Raw genomic sequence first — 24,447 nt, forward strand, 5'->3', positions numbered from 1 at the left:
AAATGATTATATAATCTAGGGTGCTTAAACGAGATAATCTTGTCAAAAATTTCATACAGTGGCCGTGCTTGAGGCTTCCTGATCATCAACCCATTCAGGTGCTGAGCAATATGAACAAACTTTTTTTTCCCGAGGCTATATAAAGTTAAACAGCACTTGTCAGTTGGCATTTTATGATCTAAATTTAATCTAACGTTAAATCATGAAATGCCAACTGACAAAGTGGTGTTTGACTATAACTTAATCCACCGCGATCACGCATGAAGATAATAAATAATTAATTTCCACAAAGCGGTAGGCTATATTTATATGTGTATTAGCGAAATAATTGTTATGTAGTAAATTATAATATAATCTAGGGTGTTTAAACAAGATAATCTTGTCAAAAGTTTCATTCAGTGGCCTTGCTTAAGCCTCCTGATCATCCGTCAGTTGCTAAGCAATATGAACGAACTTTTTCCTTCTAGACTAATGGTGACCAAATACAACAGATAGAGAATTAAATTCAGCGCTTTTATTTTCAACATGCACTCATTCATGTCTGTTTTATTTAATTCATGTAAAGTTACGTCTTTATTGGGGCAGGACATGACGAATTACACTACGTGACTCAATGAGTTAGTCTCAATTGTTTAGAAACAAGCTGCATAAATTAACTATATCAGGAATTTATGTCTCAGATCTCATTTGTGCATGTCTGTTATGTTAAATAAAGTTGATTAATTAAAGCAAACCAAGTAGAACATATACTTTACCTGTGCACTGAGTTGTTGTTGACTGATCTCCTCAGACGCCCGGGCTGCAATAGCGGAAATCTCTAAACGGCCACAAGATGGCGCCGTAAATCGGCGAATCCGATATTACAATACCGATACCCGATTATGGAACAATGCTTAAATATCGGGAAAAATATCGGTAAACAGATACATCGGTCAATCACTAATTTATTGGTTAGAAGTTGGAAGATTTAGAGAATTAATCCACAGGTGTGATTTACCCTTTAAAGTGTCCAGAATGGAAAATGGGAATTTTATCATTTCAGAACTGCAACAAAACTAAACAATGTTGTACAGGTTAGTTCTCGTCTATATATGAAGCGAGGAAGAGAAGATCCTCACATTATTAGCTTTGATAAAGAAGATGAATATGATAAATATATATATATATATATATATATATATATATATTAGTGGTGGCCCGTTATCGGCGTTAACGTGCTGCGTTAACGTGAGACTCTTATCGGGTGATAAAAAAAATATCGCCGTTAATCTATTCTCAAAGTTGGGTTGGGAGCTGGGTCTATTCTACGCAAGCTATGATGACTTTCACCTTGATCTTTTAGCGCGGATGTATACCTAGCCGAATTGACCCTTCACAAAGCCGCCTCCCTTAGTTACTGTTGCTTTGTCCGACAAGCCCTGGCGCTGTCACTCACGCCACACGCAGTGATAAATGCATCACGGAGCAAAGAGGATACTGACAACACGTCGACAGACAAGACAGAGCAGGTTACTTATGATATTAAACAAAGTCCCAGCTTTAAAACTGTGTACTTTTTTTAAGAAATTCAAACAATAAAAACCGTTTTGTTGCTCTTTATTGTGTCGTGACCATGGTCGTGACAGATTGCTGTAGCGCCTCAGCTCAAGAGGCTCGTAAACTGGGATGTTTCTTTCTGGGGAAGAAAGTAGAGATGTATGTTTCCTCACTTTGTGAACTGCTAATTGTGAACTTGGTGACAAGACAGACAAGCACATTCACCACCATATAGAGGTCAGAGTAAGAGCCACAAGACTTTCAAATGAGTGCTTGATATTGCCTGAGACACATTTAGAAGAAACAAGCAATGCATGCTAGTTTGCAAACTCTGGAAATGCCAAGTGAGCTCATCCAGCAAGTCACCAACAGAACTCCCAAAAGGCATGCACACATAAGAAGGGGCAATGCAGGAAGCTATGCAAACCTAAGGAACATTAGAACGTGCAAGAAATCAGCAATCCAAACACAAAAGACATCCAATAAAATAAATGTGATAAAAGAGGATACTGACAACACTGAAAGTGGGAGAAATCAGAGGACAAGTTCTTGGGTGCAGTTGACAAGGAAACAAGGCAAGTGCATTGGACTGACTGCACGATTGAAAATAGGTCAGACACCACTTTCAGAGTGATACATGAGCTGAAGCATGTGTGACAAGTGAGGAGACATTCAAACAGCCGTCACCGAAAAAAAAAAAAAAGAACAGCTCCAGTTGAGGCTTCACACGCAGTGGTCCAGGAGGATGTGAAAGTACTATTGTTGTAGTTGAGACCAGCTCATTCGAGTCCAGGCCAAGACCTGAGTAGGTTGAGTCAACACTAAAATAACCTTTTGTGTAATGGAAAGGTTCTATGGATGATAAAGGTTCTTCATGGAACCATCAATGCCAATAAACCTTTATTTTTAAGAGTGTTCAAAAGACACAATAGCACATCATATGCGTCGGCACAAAACATATCTGTCTCAATGTCATATCTAAATGCTCCAGAGTGCATGAAATTATGGCATTGGACTCAGACTGTAAATAAGCTTGAGACAGAGACAGGTTTAGAGAACTACAACACTGGAATGTACTTTCAGGGAACAGAGCCTTCTGAGTCAGGCAGCAGCTACAGAGATGGGCCTAGTTGAAATTAATTAAAAGATGCATCTCAGCAGGGTGGAAAGATGATAACAGTGAAAAGAGAAGGTGAAATCTATGCCATGCATGCAGCACATCAAATACCCCTCGTTCTGCTACCCAAAATAAAAGCTGAACTCCTCCGTGTGAAGCAAGAAGGGCCTCTTGATGAAGCAACAGGACATGGTGGTGTGCTACCATGGTGTCGGTAATCAAGTCCCACAGAGATGCCCCCATCTGTGTCAATTAAGACAGTGAAGAGGGTGAAATTCATTCGTCCCACTGCAGAGGATGAAATCGTTAAACTCTATGGAGCTGGTTTATTTAGTTCCTTAGACACAATCATGTGGGTTTTACCAGATTCCTCTCGATGAAGAGACACAAGCTGACCACTTTAATCACTCCAAATGTTCCCCATTTTGAATTATCATAAGTCCAGAAATGTTTAAAAGAAAAATGACAGAGCAGCCATGTGATCATCTAAGGGCACAAAAAGGAAAACTTGACCCACCTACTTAATATCACAACATAATAATAATAATGATAATAATAACAACAAATTAGGGATGTCCCGATCACGTTTTTTTGCCCCCGAGTCCGAGTCATTTGATTTTGAGTATCTACCGATACCGAGTCCCGATCCGATACTTCTATAAAGAATAAAGAAGAGCGAAAAAACAGATCCAGGAACAGTGCTTTTCAGGTTTTTCAGGTATCTGACAGTCGTTTTCACGTACAGAAAATGGATAAAGTAATCAAATATAAAATATCACTGCATCTTTACTGTATAAAATATAATATATAAAAAAGATTAATCATTATTGAAGTTACAAAAACTATTCAGTCAAGAGCAGTAAGTGATTTCTTTGTTATTTGTTGTTTTATTTAACATTAAAAACAGGCAGCAGGAAAAGTTTTTCTCCCTTTAAGACATGCACAATCCAGTATACCTATACTGTTCCACATGCGCTGTCTTTCTCGACTTACATACGTTCACTTAAGACATAACCGACTATGTTTGCTAGGATACTCGCTAGGACGGGCATTTTTAAATAATTTTTGTATGAATTTGTCCGCTGAAGCGCAAGACGTGAAAGAGAACTCAGTATTTGCGCGCTGACTGGAATAAGCGTGTGCGCGCTTCGGATGAGCGCACACAAATCTTCTCACAGCGCGTGCGAGTTCTCTTTCGCGACTTGTTCTTGAAGGTTTAAATTAGTTAAAACGAATAGTTTAAACACAGATAGCAACGTGTGCTGTTCAGGTCTCACCTGTATCAACACCCGGGTGATGACGGCGTAAATGACTGGACATTAGAGCAGACGCAACTTGCAGTTAACAGTTTACAAAGAGTGACTGTTTTGTCCACGCTTTCTGATTATCGTTGTTGTAACGTTTTGAGCATCCATCGAATGAAACGTAGCTACATTATTTAAACTCTGTCTGTTTTCCACGTTACTATTTTAAACAAACCATACGGTACGGTTCGATTTTTTTTTACCGAAAACCGTTGCACCCCTAATATATATATATATCCGAGTCCTGATCGGGAGGTAACGTCCGATTCCGATCGAGTCTGAAACCACGTGATCGGGCCCGATTTCCGATCACATGATCGGATCTGGACATCCCTACAACAAATTGTTGTTAGTTATTATTATTGTTATTATTATTATTATAAAATACTAGTTTTATTTGACAGTACAATAGTAATGTACTGTATTTGTGTATCGTTTAATTCTTATAATTAAAATGAAAAATAATTTTAATAATAATAGTATTAATAATACATTTATTTTACAGAATAACAGTAACATCACAGTACTAATATTTATGTCTCAATTTCTTTGCTTTCAAAAGTAAAATAATATATTACAGCATTGATTTTGGCAAGAACTTTATGCTTTACTTTTGTTGACAACAGATTTGTTAACAATTCTGATTACAAGTTTGGGAATTTTGGTTGGTGCATGTTGGGTTTTCAAATGCATGTTATGAGCAACCCAAACTAACAATCCATGAATTAAATAAATTTATTTAAAAATGCAACAATTTTTCTCTGATTTACGCAATTCACATTGGCCATATGAAAATCCATACAAATACAGAAAACACACATTCCACTGCCAAGAATTTAAAGGTGGCAGAACTTTACATTAGAGCTGGGTTAAAAATATTGATTTTAATCAATTCTCATTTTGAAGATCCAATAGTGATTTGTAAATCCCAAGAATTGATCTTCCAGTCTTGTTTTAGTTAATGAATGAACAAAGCTTTGCAGCGTACCTCCCACCCAATAAATCACAATAAGCTTTGTGCTTTGTTACTTCTGATTAGGGGTGTTGCAATATACCGGTATTGACTATAATCGTGATATTCAAAGCATGAAATATAAACACTGTGTTAATTTAGGCTGTGACAATATACCGGTATTGGCGATAACCACAATATTTAAAATGAATAGGACTCTTATGATATCATGACACGTAAATACTCCAGCGCCAGTACCTGGTTGACCTCTCAGCTGACAGTATTGCACATTAACGCAGAAAAATACTGTCAAAGAAGAAGAAGATGCAGCACAAGCAGCTATAGAAGAAGAAGAACCATGTCGTCCGTACAGAGAGTAAGAGGCTCTGACCACACCCGAATAAAGTAAGCTGATGGTATGGGAGTTTTTCGGCTTCAAAGAAAACACTCTGCAGAATTTGCCTGGCTACATCAGTGCAAAGGGTGGCAACACCACCAACCTTTTAACACATCCGTGTCCATCACTCTGCGGATTACACCATTTTACAGAGAATAAGTTGCGATTATTTCACTAGTCATGGAATGGGAAATGTTAGGCTATATTAACCTGCAACAGCAAATTGAACAAATCGGCTGAATGAATGAATGAATGAGCAAACTCATTAAGTCAGTGACTTGCTGCCACCTACTGGCAGTTTTGTTTAATATTTAAAGTACATTTTAATTAAAAAGTTAAAATTAGAAATAATTCCATATTTAAATATTGAATTAAATTTATGTAGACAAATTGTAAATACTGTGTAAATATATTAATGCCACTTCTCATTCTGTGTCACCTCTGTATTGCAAAGATGGATTTTGATGATAATGATTTCATTTGATTGGTAACAGCCATAATGTATAGGTTACTAGGCTAGAATTAATTTTTATTTCTTCAGGTCTTAAAAAGTCTTAAATTTGACTTTTAAAAAAATGTGCAGCAACCCTGAAAAAGAAAAAACTAAATAAAAAAAAAAAAGTAAAAATTAATTTGACTGATATTTTTTTTCCCCCCAAGAATTCTATAGATATCGCGATATATCGATATTGTGAATTTTTTGGGCCACAATAACCGTGGTGTGAAAAATCTAATATTGTGACAGCCCTACTTCTGATATAAAACAAAGTCTTAGCTTTCAAATTCTGTCAATTTTACTGCAAAATTTAAACAGATACTGTTTTGGTAATCTTTAAAGTAGCATGACAGATTGCTGTAGCACATCTGTTTAAGCGAAGCAGCAGCATGGAGCACATGTGAATGCACTCTTCAGCTTTACTAGTTACAGCAGAAAGTACCCTACAAATTAGTTCATTTTAACCTTTAATAATATAGTAAGTGCAAATCTGCCATGCACTGTACCTGATAGAATGAATTAATCAATACTGAATTGAATTGAAATGAAATCTAATTTAATCACAAGCTTGTAAATGCTGAATCAAATCGTGAAATGTATGTCAATGCCCAGCCCTACTTTGCATGGATAAAGTTCTTGTCTTTACTGAAACAGAAAAAGACCTCCTGAATAATAAAGACCTTGGTAACGTACCACTTGAGTGTCAAAGGCTCCTGATCAAGTTCATGCAGTTCAGTTGCATTGCAGAGCTTGATCCTGAGAAGAAACTGTCTTTAGCTGAGGCTCTCTCATGGGGCCCAGATCACACAGCAGAAAGCACTGGAAGCCACAGTGAGATAACTACATAGGCTGCTTCTGCCATAAATAACTCCTCCGAAAATGAAGCTCACCAGGGTGAACACTCAATTAGATGCCACGCTGCAGCCAGGATTCAGGTTCATCAGAAACGGGTGGCCAGAATATACAGTGAGTACATCCAAGGTCATCGGAGGGTATTTTCAGGTCTGAACACAAAAGTATTGTTCAAGCTAAATGTTGTTTAGCAAAAGGTTCTTAGTACAGATTTTTGTTAGCTGGGGTAGTCCTTGACAAAATTCACGATAAACATCAAGGCTTATGCAGGTGTCATGAACGAGCTTGGTGGCCGTTATTTCACAGGACATTAAATTCTGTGTGCAGACACGTTCATGCTGCAGCGAGACAAGGGCAGCACCACTGATCTCAAGAGAATTACCCTGTGGACCGGGGGAGAAAATAGTGATAGATCTGTGTGAACTAGTAAGATTAGATTACCATTCCAGATACATTGAGATCCTGACACTTGCTACTTTCTCCAGCATCCAGGTCACTGAAAACACGTTTGCTCTTTTGACATTGTTTCCAAGTTTTTTTTTTTACTCAAGAATGTAGCCCACTGAATCCACATACACTGTAAAACATGATTTTTCAAAGTTGTAAATAAAACAAAGGTTAAAGGGATAGTTCACCAAAAATGAAAATCTTTTTTTTTTTTCAGAAGGCATTTATTAACCCCCTGTGTGGATTACTGTTAAGATGGATGGATGTTCTTTTTTGAAATTCAAAAGAAATGGTACCATTCACTCCCATTATAAAGCTTGGAAGAGCCAGGATATTTTAACTCCAATTGTATTTGGCTGAAATAAGAAAGTCATATACTGTACACCGAGGATGGCTTGAGGGTGAGTAAATTAATTTATCACTATTTTTCATTATCCATTTAATGGAGTATATTTTAGAAGAAAATACTATTTCAGTCTTTCTACTTCAAAATTTCACATTTAAAATTTCATATTAATTTTTTTTTTTTTTTTTTTTTTAATAAATATTTTTGAAATTTACTAGTTTAAGGGTGGTTTCACTACAGTGTTTCAAGCTGCAGGATTGCCGAACAACTAAAGAAATGTTATCAGCAAGATGGTATAAAACAATACATTTCTTACAGAAATAAGATCAGTTAAAATAGTAAAGCATGGGGAGAGTGTTGCTATAGTGTGACGATATTGCAATAGGTTAATGTTAATACTGGATCAGAACTGGTTAGCACATAATTTATAATTGAAATGGTTTAGTAACAGTATTTGGTTATGGTTACACCCAGGGATGGGCAGTATTTCTGATACATGTATTTCAATAGTATTTTGTAATTTGTGTTTTATAGGGTTGATGAAAATGGCTTCGTATTTTGTATCAAAATACTTTAGTGTTTTGAATTTTTGTAGTTTTAAAATACTGTAAAATACTTTGTAAGAAGTCTACATGATGACATCATAAAAATACAGCCTCTGATTGGTGCCTACTCAGTAGTTTGCCCAGACTTGTTGAGATCCGAACAGAAAATTGATCCATATGGGAAAAAAAACATACATCTTTTTTTTTTTTTTTTGCAGAAATTGCTAAAATATTTAACAGTTCATGTTAAGATATGGTGTTTGTTTTGGTAGCCTACATAATGTTCTTGAAAACTATAATACCGACAGCAGCCCCCTATATTTATAATTAACAATCAAATGATTACTTAGGCACCATTAGTTCTCTTCTTATAAATTACTTTATCATTGAGTCAGTGTTGCTGATGCAAAGTAGGCCCTTTTTTACCAAACACCAAGTAAATTAATTAGGATACAATTATATGGGTCATTCACAACTGTTAAACATTAAACTGTTGGTTACTTTAAAACTAACCTTAATTTGGGAGATCACAGGGATATGTGAATATTTGATTTGTTAAAGCCACGATATGTACATTTTTGCCACTAGAGGTCGTTTATTCAGTCGCTTATCCTTGATTTTGCGGAATCATGGGATGTGTTGTCTTCACGTCTACAGCCGGTGGAAAAGATTCAGGATGGAACTCAGTCAGAAATCATGTTCATGGATCAGATTATTAACGCTACTGTAGTATGAAGCAGAGCAGGGCCGATTGCCGTGCGAGTAGAAACAAGGCTGCTGGAGCGACTGCTAATGAGAGACGAGCGCAAACACGTCTCGAGAGCAGTGAAGCTTTTATTATGCCACAGTCGCCACTTCCACTTTTTTCTGGTCAAGCGTATGTGGAGTAAAGCAGCGCTGTTTATCATATTAAAGATATTAAAGATAGGATAGATCAAATAGGCCAATTGATGGAAGGTTTGCAAAGAAATTTCAAGCTCCCTTGTATTTTGATACATTTAAAATTAAGGTATTTGGTATTGTATTTTAAAATACATTTTGATGTATTTTTGCCCAACCCTGGTTACACCTGAAATAGTTATTAACGAGATGTATGAGATGACAAAACATACATTTAAGTGTACCCAAATTGTTACTTGAGAGATTAGATACAGTAAGTAGAGAGAGAGAGAGAGAGAGAGAGAGAGAGAGAGAGATGTTCTAATTTGTTACACTGTTTATTTAAGTTTAAGTTACAGTAGGTGGCCATCCAAAACGGTGTTTCTACCGCCGCGCCTGCCGCCGCTGCCGCGTCACAAAGTGCATTTGCAGCTTTTGACCGCTGAGTGGCGCTTTAACCACATGTTATCCAACAAATGCATCAAAGCACATTTATCTTTATGCAAAATGTAAGTTCTTACATATTAGGCCTATATTTATCACAAATACATGTTTTATTTATATTTTAAACTCCTTTAATAAAACAGCATGGATTTTTGACTCGCACATACTTTGTTATTCGTTACCTGTTCTTTATTCGACAGATAACTACTTAGGAAAAATATAGCCTATCTGTTTGGACACTGATTAATAAATTGTTGCGTGTTTCATGAATTATATCCCTTTATTTTAGTAAAACGTGAGTCACTGAATAATTTCGCTCCCATTATTAAGGCACGATTTAGCTAAATCATTGAAACTAAAAAGAATGGACAGATTAATAAAATGTCATAAAAACCTGCAACTCCTGCAGCCGCATTTAAATGCAGGAGTGTAGCCTATTCTATTCCTTAAAATATCAAAAATCAAATTCAGAAACAACACATTCCAGCGGATACATCACCTCTTATTTAACACAGACCTACGAATTTATTATCGAATTGAGATATTTCTTTCTTTTTAGGTAATTATTCGCTGAGTTTAAGTTACGTTTCAGTTTCTCGCAGAGAGACAGCTAAAAGCTCACCCTGTTTTTATTTATTTTATTGTACTAAAGCACAAGGTTTTGTTGTTGTCGTGAGCGCACACAAATAAAAGTAGACCATTTGTGGTCTTGCACTAATCTGTAAACTATCGCCAAAAATGATGGAAGGCCTGTTTTAAGTTGTTTCTGTCATGAGGAGAAAATCCATCAGAACGCTCCGGCGCTTTCGTCGACCAGGGGTGCGTTTCCCAAAGCGAACTACGGTCGCAAGTTCCGTCGTTACCAATAGAGTTCAATGGGACTTACCACCATGGTTCACCAATGATGCTTTCGGGAAACGCACCCCAGAGGGATAAAAATGTAACCAATTTAGTTTCATATTTATATTTAAATATTGGGCTATAGCCTATTTTTTTTTTTTTTTAAAGATATCACCAATGTTGATTATGAAAAGGGAATAGCATGACGGATGCGCAATGTCGGGAGACAAATACAGCGGGTCAGACATAAGTTCGACCACTTCATTAAGTTTTGTTTTATGTAAGTCTTTCTTTAAAATGAATTTCGTTTTGTAGAAATTGTATCTTAATTTCAATCAATGTTTCATCAACCAATTGCCTATATTTAATTAGGAAGAAAACCAAACGTAGGGTGTGGAATGGAAACAAAACCATGTTTCCGCGGCCTTTGAAAAAGGCTGAAGCAATAGAAGTTTTTATGTTTTTATTAAATTTCTTAAATACATCCATGTCTTTATTACTTAATTAATTGATAAGTTTTGGTCTAACAATATATTTTAGCTGCTCTAAATTCTAAGTTAGACACAAATTTCAAAACTAAATTCATGTATTTACAGTAAAAGAATAAAGACATAGCCTAACTCTAGACTTATATGCTATTTACGTTTGGGCAATATAATAATAATAATAATAATAATAATAATAATAATAATATCTCGGCAAAGACCGAACATATTTATTTGTCTCGGCACACGACCTTTAACAGTAACACAGTGGCACAGCGCATCAAAGCTTGCTGTTGTCTTGGCTACCTTACAAACGGTGATGGAAACAACAGTGAATTTTTCCCCCTTTTGTGGTAATTTAGCACTAGTTTCTGTGGTATTCTGCTTACATTTTTGGGCTTCAGTTGGATGCTTTATTTTTATCTTTAGTCAATTGAGTTTAGTTCTAAAAAAAAGCAAAGGCTAAATAGTAAATAATCTGCGCCGGGGCCCATCATAGGGTGGGGGTTAGGGTTAGGCCTATTTATTTATATCAGCAGATCGGTTGATTCAGATCATTTCAATAACTGCTGATGTTGCAAACTGTGGTTAAGCTGTAAAGCAGCTCGAAAGAATTGACCAAGATATGTAACATTATGGTTCCGTATATTTATTAGAACAATAACTGTACAGAATCTGCCATCCAATGTTCCTAAAAGACAAAGAAATAAAATAAAAATGTTAAAGAAAAACAAACAAAAACAACAAACCGATTGTGTTCCATTTATATATCAATGTATAATTTTTTACATTATCTTGTGTGTATAAAAAGCACTCACCCAACCTAACAGTGCTTGACAAGTTTGAGATGGGGGAAGGGCGCTTTGTTTAAAATGTTTGTCACCAAAGCCATTAATCTAGAGGGCGGGAGACTCAAAATATTAGCCTAAGCATGCGCGTGACTGACCTTTTTGCAATCTTGGTGCTTTTTGTTAATTTTAACATCCTGATCTGATCATATGAAATAAGCTGACGAAATACACAATTGTTGGACTCTGTTATGAGTATTTGCAGTAAGTTTCTTTATTTGTTTGTATTATGGAGATTTGCAGTGTTTTGCAGTGTTTCACGCTCCACTCCAGAAGTTTGAATGGGATCGACCCTCCCCCCGCGCGTTTGCCAGCGTCTGCTGCTGCCGAGCAGAGTATGTGCGAAGTTTTGACTGGAGCGAGGAGGGATTTTGTAAAAGTCGGAGCGTCATGTTTTTTCTTTTGTTTGTTTGTTTGTTTGTTTGTTTGTTTTTTAAATCTGCAAGAAATGTTTGGCATGTGGTAGGAAAAAAAAGTTTGCACAATAAGCCACTACGCAAATGTGTGTCTAAGTAGACCAGCTAAAATATATTGTTCGACCAAAAACATCATGTGATAAAGTAATAAATAAATTTAATTAACACTAGAAGTCCCAGAGATTTGTAACCCTCCTTTAGCCAAATGGATGCTAACTGGCTAGTCTTTTGGCTATCATTAGCATCAATTCATGTGTAAATATGGTCATTACCTGAGCAATCTGCAGGGGGGTTGGGGGTGTGTGTGTGAATGGTTGCTGGTGGCTTGTTTGTATGTGTGGGGGAGGGAGGGCTGCTAAAAGCAGAGAACTTGATTGACCATGGGCCGGTTTCAGAAAGGAGGTTTAGTGAAAACTCTGAGTATGTTAACCCTGAAATGAGGGAGTGCAAGTGATGTTTAAAAAGTTAATTCACTCATTCACACTGCAAAAATGCTTTTCATACTAAGTATTTTTTTTATCCTATTTTAAGTAAATTTAAAAAAAAAAAAATCTTAAATCAAGATGGATTTTCTATATGAGAAAATTATATATGATATTTAGTCTTGTTTCCTGGGGGGATCTAAATTAAGTGCATTTTACTTAAGTAAAATGATCAATATCTGCCAGTGTGGTAATAAAAATAATCTTAATGCAAGCGGAAAGTGTTGGAGTGTCTACCCAGGTGAAAAAAAAGTGCAGTAAAATACACTTTATTTTAGTACACTTTTATACTTCCATAATGTACAGTGCTCTATTTCCATGCACTTATTTTGTACTTAATATACTAAAAGCTCTTCTTTAGTACTTCTTAAGATAATCTTAAGAACATCTAAGTGTACTCAACTGTGCTATTTTGAGACACCATGAATTTGAACTAAAATGTGCTTTTAACATACTATCTCTGTATAGAAAAATTTAGTTAGTTACCACTTGTAGTACACTTGAACCCATCTTTCAAACACTTTTAAAAATGGACTTATGATGTATTTCAAATATAAGATTAATATATAATGAATATATACAAAATGTATTTATAATATATTGCCAGGCAGTGCCAGGATTGTGAGTGATTGCTGGAATGTACTCACTCACTTTTTAATATTATTTGTAAATTTGTGTACAAATGGTTGGTTTCTTTATTTTATGTTGTACTATTTTTATCAATAGATCTCAGCAACAAAGGAAAAAAAAACATGTGTGTTGATTTCTCCCTAAGATGGCAAAGTGAAACACAAGTTTCCTTGAATTGGCTCAGCATGGCCCCACATTGTTTACATAACAAAAGCAACTGTTCACAGCTGATTAAGGATATTAGACAGAAACAGAAAGACGTATATTGAAACATGGTTTCGTTTCCATTCCACACCCGACGTTTGGTTTTCTTCCTATTTATTAAATATAGGCAATTGGTTAATGAAACATTGATTGAAATTAAGATACAATTTCTACGAAAATTCACTTTAAAGAAAGACTTAGGCTACTATAAAACAAAACTTAATGAAGTGGTCAAACTATGTCTAACCCGCTGCATTTGTCTCCCAACATTGCGCATCCGTCATGCTATTCCCTTTTCACAATCAACATAGGTGAAATTTATTCATTTAAAAATAATAGGCAATAGCCCAATATCTAAATATAAATATGAAACTAAATTAGTTACATTGTTATCCCTGCTCTGGCCGACGAAAGCGCCGGCGCGTTCTGGTGGATTTTTTCCTCATGACAGCTGAAACAAAAACAGGCCTTCCGTCATTTTTGGCGATAGCTTACAGATTGATGCAAGACTACGAATGGTCTACTTTTATTTGTGTACGCTCACAATAACAACAAAACCTTGTACTTTTGTTTTGAATAATAAAATAAAATAAAACAAACAGGGTGTGCTTTCAGCTGTCTCTCTGCGAGAATCTGAAACGTCTCAAAAGTGAACTTAAACTCAGCAATAATTGTACCTAAAAAGAAAGAAATATCTCAATTCGATAAGATATAACTGTTAGGTCTGTGTTAAATAAGAGGCAATCTATCCACTGGAATGTGTTGTTTCTGAAATCATGGCCATTGCTCGTTGCTGCTGTTATCAGTTCTCTTGGCGCTCGTGCACACGCGCAGTTTCACACAGACAATCGAGTGTTTCGGTCTGGTAAAAGCACAAAACAAAATGCACACGTGTCCTTGCTCTTGATGTACAATCACAGATGAACACCTTTGGTTTTAATTAGTAAATTTGCCTAAATATTTATTCCTGACGGTATTTTAGTCTGCGACATCAAAATCACTAAACATTACATAGCATATATAATAGCCCAAAAAAATATATAATAATAATAATCAAGAACAATTTAAAAAATCAAGAACAATAGCAGTAAATAAGAATTATTGCTATTAATGCGGTCTTAATGCTGGACCGTTCAGAATGAAAATATTACAGAATGAAAATATTAAATTTATAATCCGTGTGTGTGCTCCTAATATATATATATAGGCTATATATGCCTAATGACTGTTTAATGACAATAGCATGCAGTAAGACTTTGTGTAAAGGTCTTTCTTTTAATTTTTGATGCATAGAGTAGCCTAAGACTATCCCACGTTTTGAAATTAACTCTCACTTTAAATTTTCTAATGGTTTTTAAGGATGTTAAAAGGTTATACTGTGATGTTGTTGTTTTACTTCGTCCTTTCATCTCCATTTACAAACCGACATTTTATCATCACAGTCACTTTCCAATCCGTCCCTTAGCGCCACCTGGTGGTATTTTTTTACACGCGACTGAATTTCAGTTAACGCCGCGGCCCTGCGGCGGCGGTATGCGCGGCGGTAATACCCATTTTGGTTGTCCACCTACTGTATGTTAGAATATTTTCTTCTATTATTTTGATGTTTTTATTATTGTTTTATGTATATATGTATTCCAAGCTTGGCAATATTGTATTATTTACAGTCATGCCAATAAAGCAATTTTGAATTCGAATTTGAATTTGAGAGAGAGAGTGAGAGAGAGAGAGAGAGAGAGAGACGGAAGGGAGAGCTCAGGAAGAGAGGAAGAGCAAAGCCCCCAAGAAGAAGAGACAAGGAAAAGAGGAGGCAACATAAGAATGCCCCAAAAAAGGGACCCAGAGGAAAAGAGAGCAAGCAACAGTTACAATCTTCTTTTCTCCCTTCCTTGACCATGTGACAAAAACGCAAATGTGAGACATTCAAACTGATGACAATTAGCAGACCTTCTATGTACACACATCTTAGCCTATAGGCCTTGATCACTATCAGCACCTCTTTGTCTTTAGGACTTCCAAATGGAAAAGATGTGGTTGGAACTAGAAAACAAAAGTCTTTGTTGATTTTCATCCTTACACTAGCAAATTCTGAAAAATTTTTTTTTTTTTTTTAAATGTAGAAAAATCCAGATCACACTACATACACTGTAGAAGAATCTGAAACCAGCCTGGACAGAAGAGCAATAGTCAGAATTAAAAAAAAAAAAAAAATCACAAATATTACTGTTATTTTTTATAAGGGAGACAATTCGGCCATTTTGGGCTGCAAAAATCAGAAGAAAAAAAATCCTGCAAAATCCTGATGGGAATGACAAGGGAACATTGTGTTTTATTAGCTTTGTTGTTAACTTAATTCATGTTGAATCGTGTTGATTTGTGTTTGATGTAATTCATAATCCATGTTACCTAGGTGATTTAATTGGAAACATACAGAACATAACTTCAGAAATGTTTCTGTATTCTTGGTCCGCACACCTAGATAACATTTTTTTTTAAGATATTAATCAATTCTTTTATTTTTTTTTATTAAAAGTTACAGTATTAATTATAAATAATTTATCAGTGGACTTCATTATTTTTTTAATTCATGTGCCATCATAATATTTAATCAACAAGATTTAAGTCACATTGCTAACTTGAATTTAAATCTGCCTTCATTTAGTTTGTCCACAATGCCCACTTTCTACAATCCAATAATTTCCTGATGGACAAAATCAAGTCCCATCCAGACCTGGCTTCATTGTTATATAATTGTATTCACTCATATGCTTCAGTAGATGTCTAACATTCCATTAAAAATGTTACCGTCACAATAAGCCTCAGTGCTCACACAGGTGACACGGGCAAATTGCATAATTTTTCTGTCCAGTTCACCCCTCTTCTGCCTGATGCATTTGCCCTCACTACAGTTTAGACTGTGAATAGAAGTGCATCAAAAAAGTGATGATCTCACCCTCAGTGCATTGATCTGTGTGCTGCTGTTGAAAAAATCCCAGATCACATCTTCATTCTGCAGCCATGCCTCTGCCAGTTCGCCAACTTTAGCCACAGCATCAAAGGTGCGGTTGGCCTGGTGACAAACAGATTTAATTACATGCATGTGAAACACTGTTCAAAACACTTCGTGTAGGCAGTTCATTGAACAGTATTGAACAGTCAAATATTTTTATATACCTCTATATACACCACTACCACTGAATATTTCAGCATTGCTGTTGTCAAAAATGCCCGACTTCAGTACTGACATTTTAAAAATGTGATGCTTTGTGCGCTGCTGAGCGGATTCGTAAACACCTCTAATTGGCCATTATGCTCACGTGCTCAACAGATATGTCTCTGATTGGCCAAAATGATCAATGCACGGAAGAGTTTGAAAGCACACAGAAGCGTTTGAAAGCATTTTGTAAGTGGAAGCATTTGAAAGCAGGCGTCTATCGATAGCTCTCTTTAAAGGCCTAATTGTGACCTGACGTTTGGCTTAATTCGAAATTTAGTAAGAAGTTTACAAAAATAAGTCAAATAGGGACCTTGTTTTTAATTTACAAAATAATTTGAGCACCAAAAGCATATATAAGAGCACCAATTTAAAGCACACACATAGATAAAGGACACAAAAAAAGAAAGATTTTCTATTTAATATATATCTGAGAATTTCTCAACAATTGCATTTAGGAACTTAGAATGTATCTAACAACATTTCTTAAAGTGGTACCACTGGCAAAATAGGCTTTCAATGAAACTTGGCAACCTATGCAGTAGAAAAAAAAAATTGCCTGCTATGGATACGCTTGAGCAGAGTCAAATCCGCCTTGCTTTAGAAGGAAATACCTCTTAGCAAACTTTTAGTTATAATTGGTGCCGACTTGTTCCCAAGTGCAGGAATTTAAAGGGATAGTTTATCTGCTTACCCCCAGCAGGTGAGTAGGTGACTTTATTTCTTCAGTAGAACACAAATGATGATTTTTAACTCCAATCGTTGCCGTCTTTCAGTCTTATAATGCGAGTGAATGGGAACACAATAAGAGTCAAAAAAACTTGCATAGACAAATCCAAATGAAACCCTGTAGCTCGTGACAACACATTGATGTCCTAAGACACGAAACAATCGGTTTGTGCGAGAAACTGAACAGTATTTATATCATTTTTTACCTCTAATACACCACTATGTCCAACTGCGTTCAGCACTCGGTTAGTGAGGTTTGATCGCGCTCTGACAATGGCAGTGATGTCTCATGCTTATACTTCAATGAGTGCTAGAGTAATTAGGATTTGTCTATGCAAGTTTTTTCGACTCTTATTGATTGTGTTCCCATTCACTCGCATTATTTGACTGACAGATGGCAACGGTTACAGTTCTACTGAAGAAACAAAGTCACCTACATCTTGGATGTGCTGGGGGTAAGCAGATAAACATCAAATTTTCATTTTTGGGTGAACTATCCCTTTAAAGACTAAACATTTAGCTAGAGTGAGTTATTTTTCATTTCCAGTGAAGGATCTGGAGCATTGTAGGCAGTGGCTAAAGGCAGCAAAGAATGGTATTTTGTTCCATGACCAGTGACACAAAAATATATAAGTATAATCTTTTTTTCTTTCTTTCACGAAAACCCTTGCTGACAATTAAACGTGAATTTCTCGGTCCAGGTAACACGTAGAACGAGTAAACATTGTTCATTTACATACCCACATTGTAACAATACAAAGACAGATAAAAACTGGCATTAAAGTTACACTTTAACTTATTTATTATTTTCATGAATCCAGCAGTAGCTCATCCATGTACATCTGCTAAAAGTAGACCCGGCCCTATGATAACTAACTATAAAGAAAACTAATGTGTTCTCTTTATTCAGGCTAAATCATGGCCATGTTTTTAAAGATGCAGTGCATTAACTTTACACTGGCCTCTGCTCTTCTGTGCCTACAGTATGTTCATGTTTGTGTTTGTACCTCTGTAACGATGCTCCGTGTAACATTTGTGTCGGGCGTGTAGAGGATTTTTCCTTGCAGAAAGGGCCTGAAGGTTTTCCAGAACAGACGTAGGCCGGCCGAGCTCTCCAGTGTGTCCGTCAAGTTTTTACAGAACTCACCTGCAAAGACAGAAGAGTGGATATACATTAAAAAAACATTACTGAAGAAGCAGGTTCAGATGCACACAGGCTCAGACTCTAACTTTGACTCCAATAAGGTTCTTCTCACAAGTCAAGCAAGCACAGTTGAGTTTCTGTTCACCATATTTCATGAGCTCCATGCATGAATGTTGATCAGTGTGTATGAAATGAAATGAAAATCTGTTCATTGTATAAAGTGGGGGATTTCCCCCCTTCTGGTCTATGTATCCCTGCCTCTGCTGAATTATTAAAAAAGTACCCCCCCTACTCCACAAACCACCAACAGAGCATATAAAATACCAAAAATAACAATCTTTTTTTTTAAAACATCGCCAAGTAAAACGCTGCGTTTATATAGAACTGTCTCTTTACGACCACAACAAATGGGACACTTTCAGACACGCACTCCGACATCGCCTCATCGCCACGTGCAAGTCAAACAAGCGCGGAAAAGGTAGGCTACAGGTGACGACGAGAGAGCTTCAGCTGAACAACAGTGAACTGCGGTCAGAGTATGTCAGTAAAACTCAGAAAAATTAACATGACTGTCCAATCAGCCATTATACTGTGCACATGGCGCGCACTCAAGAATTGCATGCGCAAATGCGCCAGCACATGCTGCATAATTATTATAGCTTAAATGAAGCAAAAAAGAAACTGCGATCAATGACCGTCGTTTTTCTGTTGTAAGTTAAGTCATGAAATGACCAAACATGCGATTAAAGCTGCCTCAAAACTGTGCATGCATGTATTTGTTGACATAGTTTTAAAGCTATTGTTATCTAATTTGTTAGCCTTAAAACGTCTTAAAAATGCACATATGTACACCAGGGAATTCTAAATTTTCTCGGGGGAGCATGCAATGAAATCTGAGGTAAACGTGTATTTCTACAAATGTTTATATCAGAAATTAAGAATTATTAGTGTCATTGTAGATAGTGTTGCAAATATCTAATCTATCTAACACTTCAAATCTCAAGGTTAAATCAGAAGATTTTTTGTAAAAATGTTTCTTTAACAGCTGCCAAAAATAGTATATAGCTCCACTGTGGTTTTTAAAAAATTAAAAAAAAAAAAAAAAAAAAAAAAACCTTTTCAAAAAAACATCCCCCCTCTGTTTCTTTTCACAAATCGCACCCTGTGTATATTATATATATATATATATATATATATATATATATATATATATATATATATATATATATATATATATATGTATATATAAATAATGTAAACTAATTTAAAATATGAAACTAAAATCTCCAATAAGCATTTGCAATATGTTTTTTCTTTATATTTGCTCAGAAAAAAAGTTGCCAACAGTTTAGACTTCATCTTAAAATCTGGCACAGATTCCTACTGGAAGTCAAGATCAGACTCAGGTTTAACCCTCAAACCTCTGCACTTCAACGCCTTCATATAGAGAAGGCAGAACAGCAATAATAAAGCATTTCTGCCCAGTCAGATACACTCTTCCATGTTTTCCCTGTAGAAAAGCAATAAACAGCCTGTGCTCTAGCTATGCCAGAAAACCATTGCTTTAATTTGACTGAGCGAATTTGCAGCCCTGAGGTGAGACCTCAATCCAGGTAAGGCATTTCAGTGTAAAATTCTCCTTTTTTGTTAGTGCTGAAAATCTGCAGTGATGTAATGATCAGGGGAAGGATTTATAAAATACACAAGAGTAAAATTTTCACATAAAATGTGCCAAAATAAAAGTAATTTTACTCTTATTCTTACAATTAAGAATTACCTTTTAATGTAGTAATTAAAGTAACACATTACTTCAGAAATGTACATATTAATATTTGAGTTACTTTAAAAAAAAAAAAAAAAAAAAAAGTAATGCATGTTACTTTTCAGTTTAATTAATTTTCCTAACACCCTGGGGTTGACGAACACTCTGACGCATTTACTTGTGTCATAATGGTGGAAATAACTTAAAATACTCCATCATCCATAGTCACTAATGCCTCCATCCGTCATTAATCTCCCATCACCTCGATAAAAACAAAGCATCAAACATCATCAGGTTCATCTACTTTTCATTGTTTTTGGAAGAAACTCCATTGTGTGGCTTGATCCAGTTGAGGATATAATTTCTGACAAGTCATTTATTATTACTTACATTTCTTACTTGTACATAATTTATTAGTTGGGCTTTTCCCAAACTATATGCCTGACTGAAATATGTGAAATCAAGTGAAATATACTGAATTATAGCAGACAAGAAACCTTTCAGTTCATCTAAATGTTGTATGAAACAAGGATCTTTATATGCTCTATTATATAATAAAAAACATAACATGATATAAAAGTAATATAATGTGTGAGTGTTTACATGATGAATGTTACAGAATGTTTAGACTAGGAATGTGCAAGAATAGTCGAAATTACATGAAAAAAAAAAAATATTGTTCAAATTACTGTCGTTTTAATGTTACTGTGACGAGCAGAGAACAGCCTAGAGCCTTGAAAATGGAGCAAGGCTGATGGCGCAAGTGTTAAATGAACATCAGTATAGGTCTCGCGTCTCAGGAGCTCCAGAAGGATAAAAGGAGTAACGACAGTGGAGGAAGGGAGAGGACCAGGCCTGGGACATTTAAGTTCTGTGTTGTTTATGTATGTGTGGCAGTCGGCCATAATGCACCTGCAATTTAATTTAGTTTTATTTATTTTGTTAAAAAAAAAAAAAAAACACATGTACATTTACAGTCCGCTGGTTCCTCCTCCTTCTCTGAGCCCTGAACTTGGTTACATTTATATTTAAAGGCATTTTAAATAACACATTAAAATAAAACACTGGGGAAAATAATACCTTAAGAGGTATTTTAATTTACAATTTTAATCTAATTTTTTTTTTTTTTTTTTTTTTAATTTTACCATGTGTTTTCTTCATGTGAGACAGGAATGACCACTCGAAAGACAAGCAAGGCATGGGAGAATTTGGACTCAGAAAAAAAAACCTAAAAAAAGTTTTATGGAAGCTGTGAGACATCAAACTGGCATAATTCCACTGGAGCCATGCGTGACCATATTCAGCACATGGATGTAGGTGTGATAGTCGAAGCAAGCAAATGCCCATCGAGTCATTCACTTCAACTCTGAAAATAATATCCCAGAGACGACAGCAACAGACATGTTCCCACTCAGTTTTGATAAGGGAGAAGGCATCTGAAAAGTCACAACGCAAGGCAAGCATACTGCATATTTATGACCTGTTTTTGGTGCATTAATTATGGGATTTGACAGTTTGATTGTTTCAAATGGGTCATATATACGCACAAGCATTTAGGGGGTTTCTTACTTTATACTAGTTGAATAGTTGGTTACAAAACTTCCGTTTAAATGACTGTCAAATTAGTCGCAGCACACATCTCTGGTTTAGACCTGTGTTTAATGTAAAATACTGTGTTCTCGAATCTGCTCAAACGTAGATGCTAAACAATAATATAGTTTCTAAAATATACAATTTTGTGTACTGTGTGATATGTTTTGAATGTTCATCTTTGACTACAAAAATTGCTTTTTGTTATGAGAGTGGACAATTTTAAAATTAGTGATTGCTAGTGTTAATAATGTTGCCCCTGATATCAGCTTAGTCTGAAAGGCCTGGAAGAGAGCGAGTTAAGGAAGTAACTTAACACTGTAACGCATTACTTTTAAAAGTAACTTTCCACAACACTGCTAATGACAATAGTCAACAACATAGTTCATTATTGATTGATATGCACAATCCGAACAACCAAACTAGATTAAGATACCTGCTGGTCTGAGCTGAAACCTATTCTTAACTGTAAATAAGAGCAAAAGGTTCAGTCTTTGAATTCTGAGAATCTTTAGGGTAAAATTTATAAATATTACCTTAGGTCAATGTGAATAAAAACCGATTTGCTTGTTTTGTATTTTATTTATTGAGTTCTACACTCTTTTACCTTTTCAAATGCTTTTCTTTTGTCTGTTCATTGCACATTGCTGAACTCGCTTCACAGAAAAGCCTTGATCTCAGTGGGCCTAAACCTCTTGAAATAAATGCAAAACAAATGAAATGCATCACAGGATGACAAATCACCAACTTCAATCTTAAGCTACATCATGACATTCCCAAACCACTGTTTGTGATGTGAGCACAGTCTCAATCCCCGGGCTACTGACTATAATATAATCAGTTATCCTCAAAACTATATGATGTTACATTAGCCTGAGCATCAGCAAAAAACAAAAGAACAAAAGAACAAAAGAACAAAATCACGCAGCAGACACAAAAACCTATAGAATATCAAGCACACAGTGCTATTTCAGATTTATTTATATACTATTATATTATGTATTATGTATATTTTGAGCTTTTATTTTTACATTTTCAGTTTCCATTTTATTTTAAAGGGGACCTATTGTGCAAAATTCACTTGTATAAAAGGTGTTTGAACAAAGATCTGTTTCCACAGTGTGTGTAAACAACCAGCCTATGATGGTAAAAATCCACCCACTCCTTTTTTATAATCCCCATAAATCTCTACAAATAAGCAATTCCAGATTGCTCTCTACTCTTACGTAACAGTAGGGGAACCCCCCTCCCACGACTGACAACGGAATCTGCCCTATTAGCTTAGCTCCTCCCCTGATTGAGCTGTACACAGTCCACCAAGACGTTTCAGAGAAATCAGTTTAATACTCGCAGGATGCACCGTCTGACAGCCAGCTTTCTGTGCGCGTGCTTCGGACGATGTGCGCTTAGAAAATCATATATCTGAAGTTGTTATGGCCTTAAAACGCATGCAAATAATTATTCATGAAGAGGAAGAATTGCAATGTTACGTGGAGGTCAATCAAAACCAAACAGATGTTTTGGTTTTTGGCAGAGTATCTGATGCACGAGTTGTACAAGCTCCGCCCTCTTCTGGATAGGGGGTGGGGAGCAGCAGCTTACTTGCATTTCAAGATACAGGAACAAAAACTGCATGTTTTTCCTTCCACTCAAAAATTACAACATGGTATATTAACTGATCTGTGGGGTATTTTGAGCTGAAACTTCAGACACATTCTGGGGACACCTGAAACTTATATTACATATTGTAAAAAGGGGCATAATAGCTCCCCAAGTTTTTCATCTAATATTTATACTTTATTTCACTAATGATAATGATTTTTAACTATTTTACAACACTATAAACACTAAAATAAACACCACTAAATAATGGTTCAAACTGTGCAAACCTTAATCTGATACTGCCACCACACTACAGGAAAATATTTTTTTTTTTTTTTTTTTTTTTAATAAGACTCTTAATAAAACTAAAAAACTAAAATATACATGCCATTTAAATCACTGGCTCCATAAAACAAACATTTCACAGTCCCAGTGTATGCCTGATATGTATCTGAATGAAAAACAATCACTGCTTGACTGATATAAGTGCATTTGAGAATTAAACAGCATTTGAGATGCAATCACTTTGATTCCCGACATATGACTTCCGTGGCACTTACTGATATTTTTTTTTAGTGCAAGAGCATCCAACGACACACCAGAGAAACGTTCTGCAGATTTACTGAAAGATCAACTGCGTACCCGAATCTCATAAAGGCGTTAAATTCCCCATTATGTACAGCTGACACACAAACGCACAATCTGTATTTCATAATGCATCTGTTTGCACTCCCACCAGAGAGACGTCAACGCGCCTCGTCAACTGACACATTCACTGTCTGGATTCCCACCGACGCTTGTGTACAATCCCAGCACACAGAATTCAGAGAGAAAGCACGATCCCATTAGCATGCAAACAGGGCCGAAAAGCCATCAAAACAGAATAGAGCACAATGCAACATGGTTTTTGTTATTTGTGGTGTCAGAACAACAGAAAGCCACAGCAGGCCGAGGCAGCGCTCGGGGAGAAACAGCCAATCCTATTTACTGGAGTTTCAAAAAGAAGGTAATTAACGGAACAGCCCAACAGAGTCACTAATTAACTCAGTCCTCCTGATATTCAGCCACACAGATGTGCTCTGTACAAACACACTAGCACTGTGAGAAACGAGACATTGTAAACAAACAAACCGCATCAGAAACATCAACAGCATCCGCTGATGCGACTCAAACCTTCTGCTGAGTC

General features: G+C 35.9%; 1 protein-coding gene across 1 annotated transcript in view; it reads right to left on the reverse strand.

The window, feature by feature from the left end:
* LOC137030017 (phospholipid-transporting ATPase ABCA1) overlaps positions 1-24,447 on the reverse strand; it is a 217,548-nt gene that overhangs the window by 139,548 nt on the left and 53,553 nt on the right. Inside the window, exons 10-11 of the mRNA XM_067399929.1 lie at positions 18,171-18,310; positions 16,174-16,290 (exon numbers count right to left, since the gene is read on the reverse strand). Coding sequence (XP_067256030.1) covers positions 16,174-16,290; positions 18,171-18,310 — 257 coding nt within the window. The remainder of the gene's footprint in view (positions 1-16,173; positions 16,291-18,170; positions 18,311-24,447) is intronic.

Source organism: Chanodichthys erythropterus, chromosome 11, assembly GCF_024489055.1.
Source record: "Chanodichthys erythropterus isolate Z2021 chromosome 11, ASM2448905v1, whole genome shotgun sequence".
NCBI lineage: Eukaryota > Metazoa > Chordata > Actinopteri > Cypriniformes > Xenocyprididae > Chanodichthys > Chanodichthys erythropterus.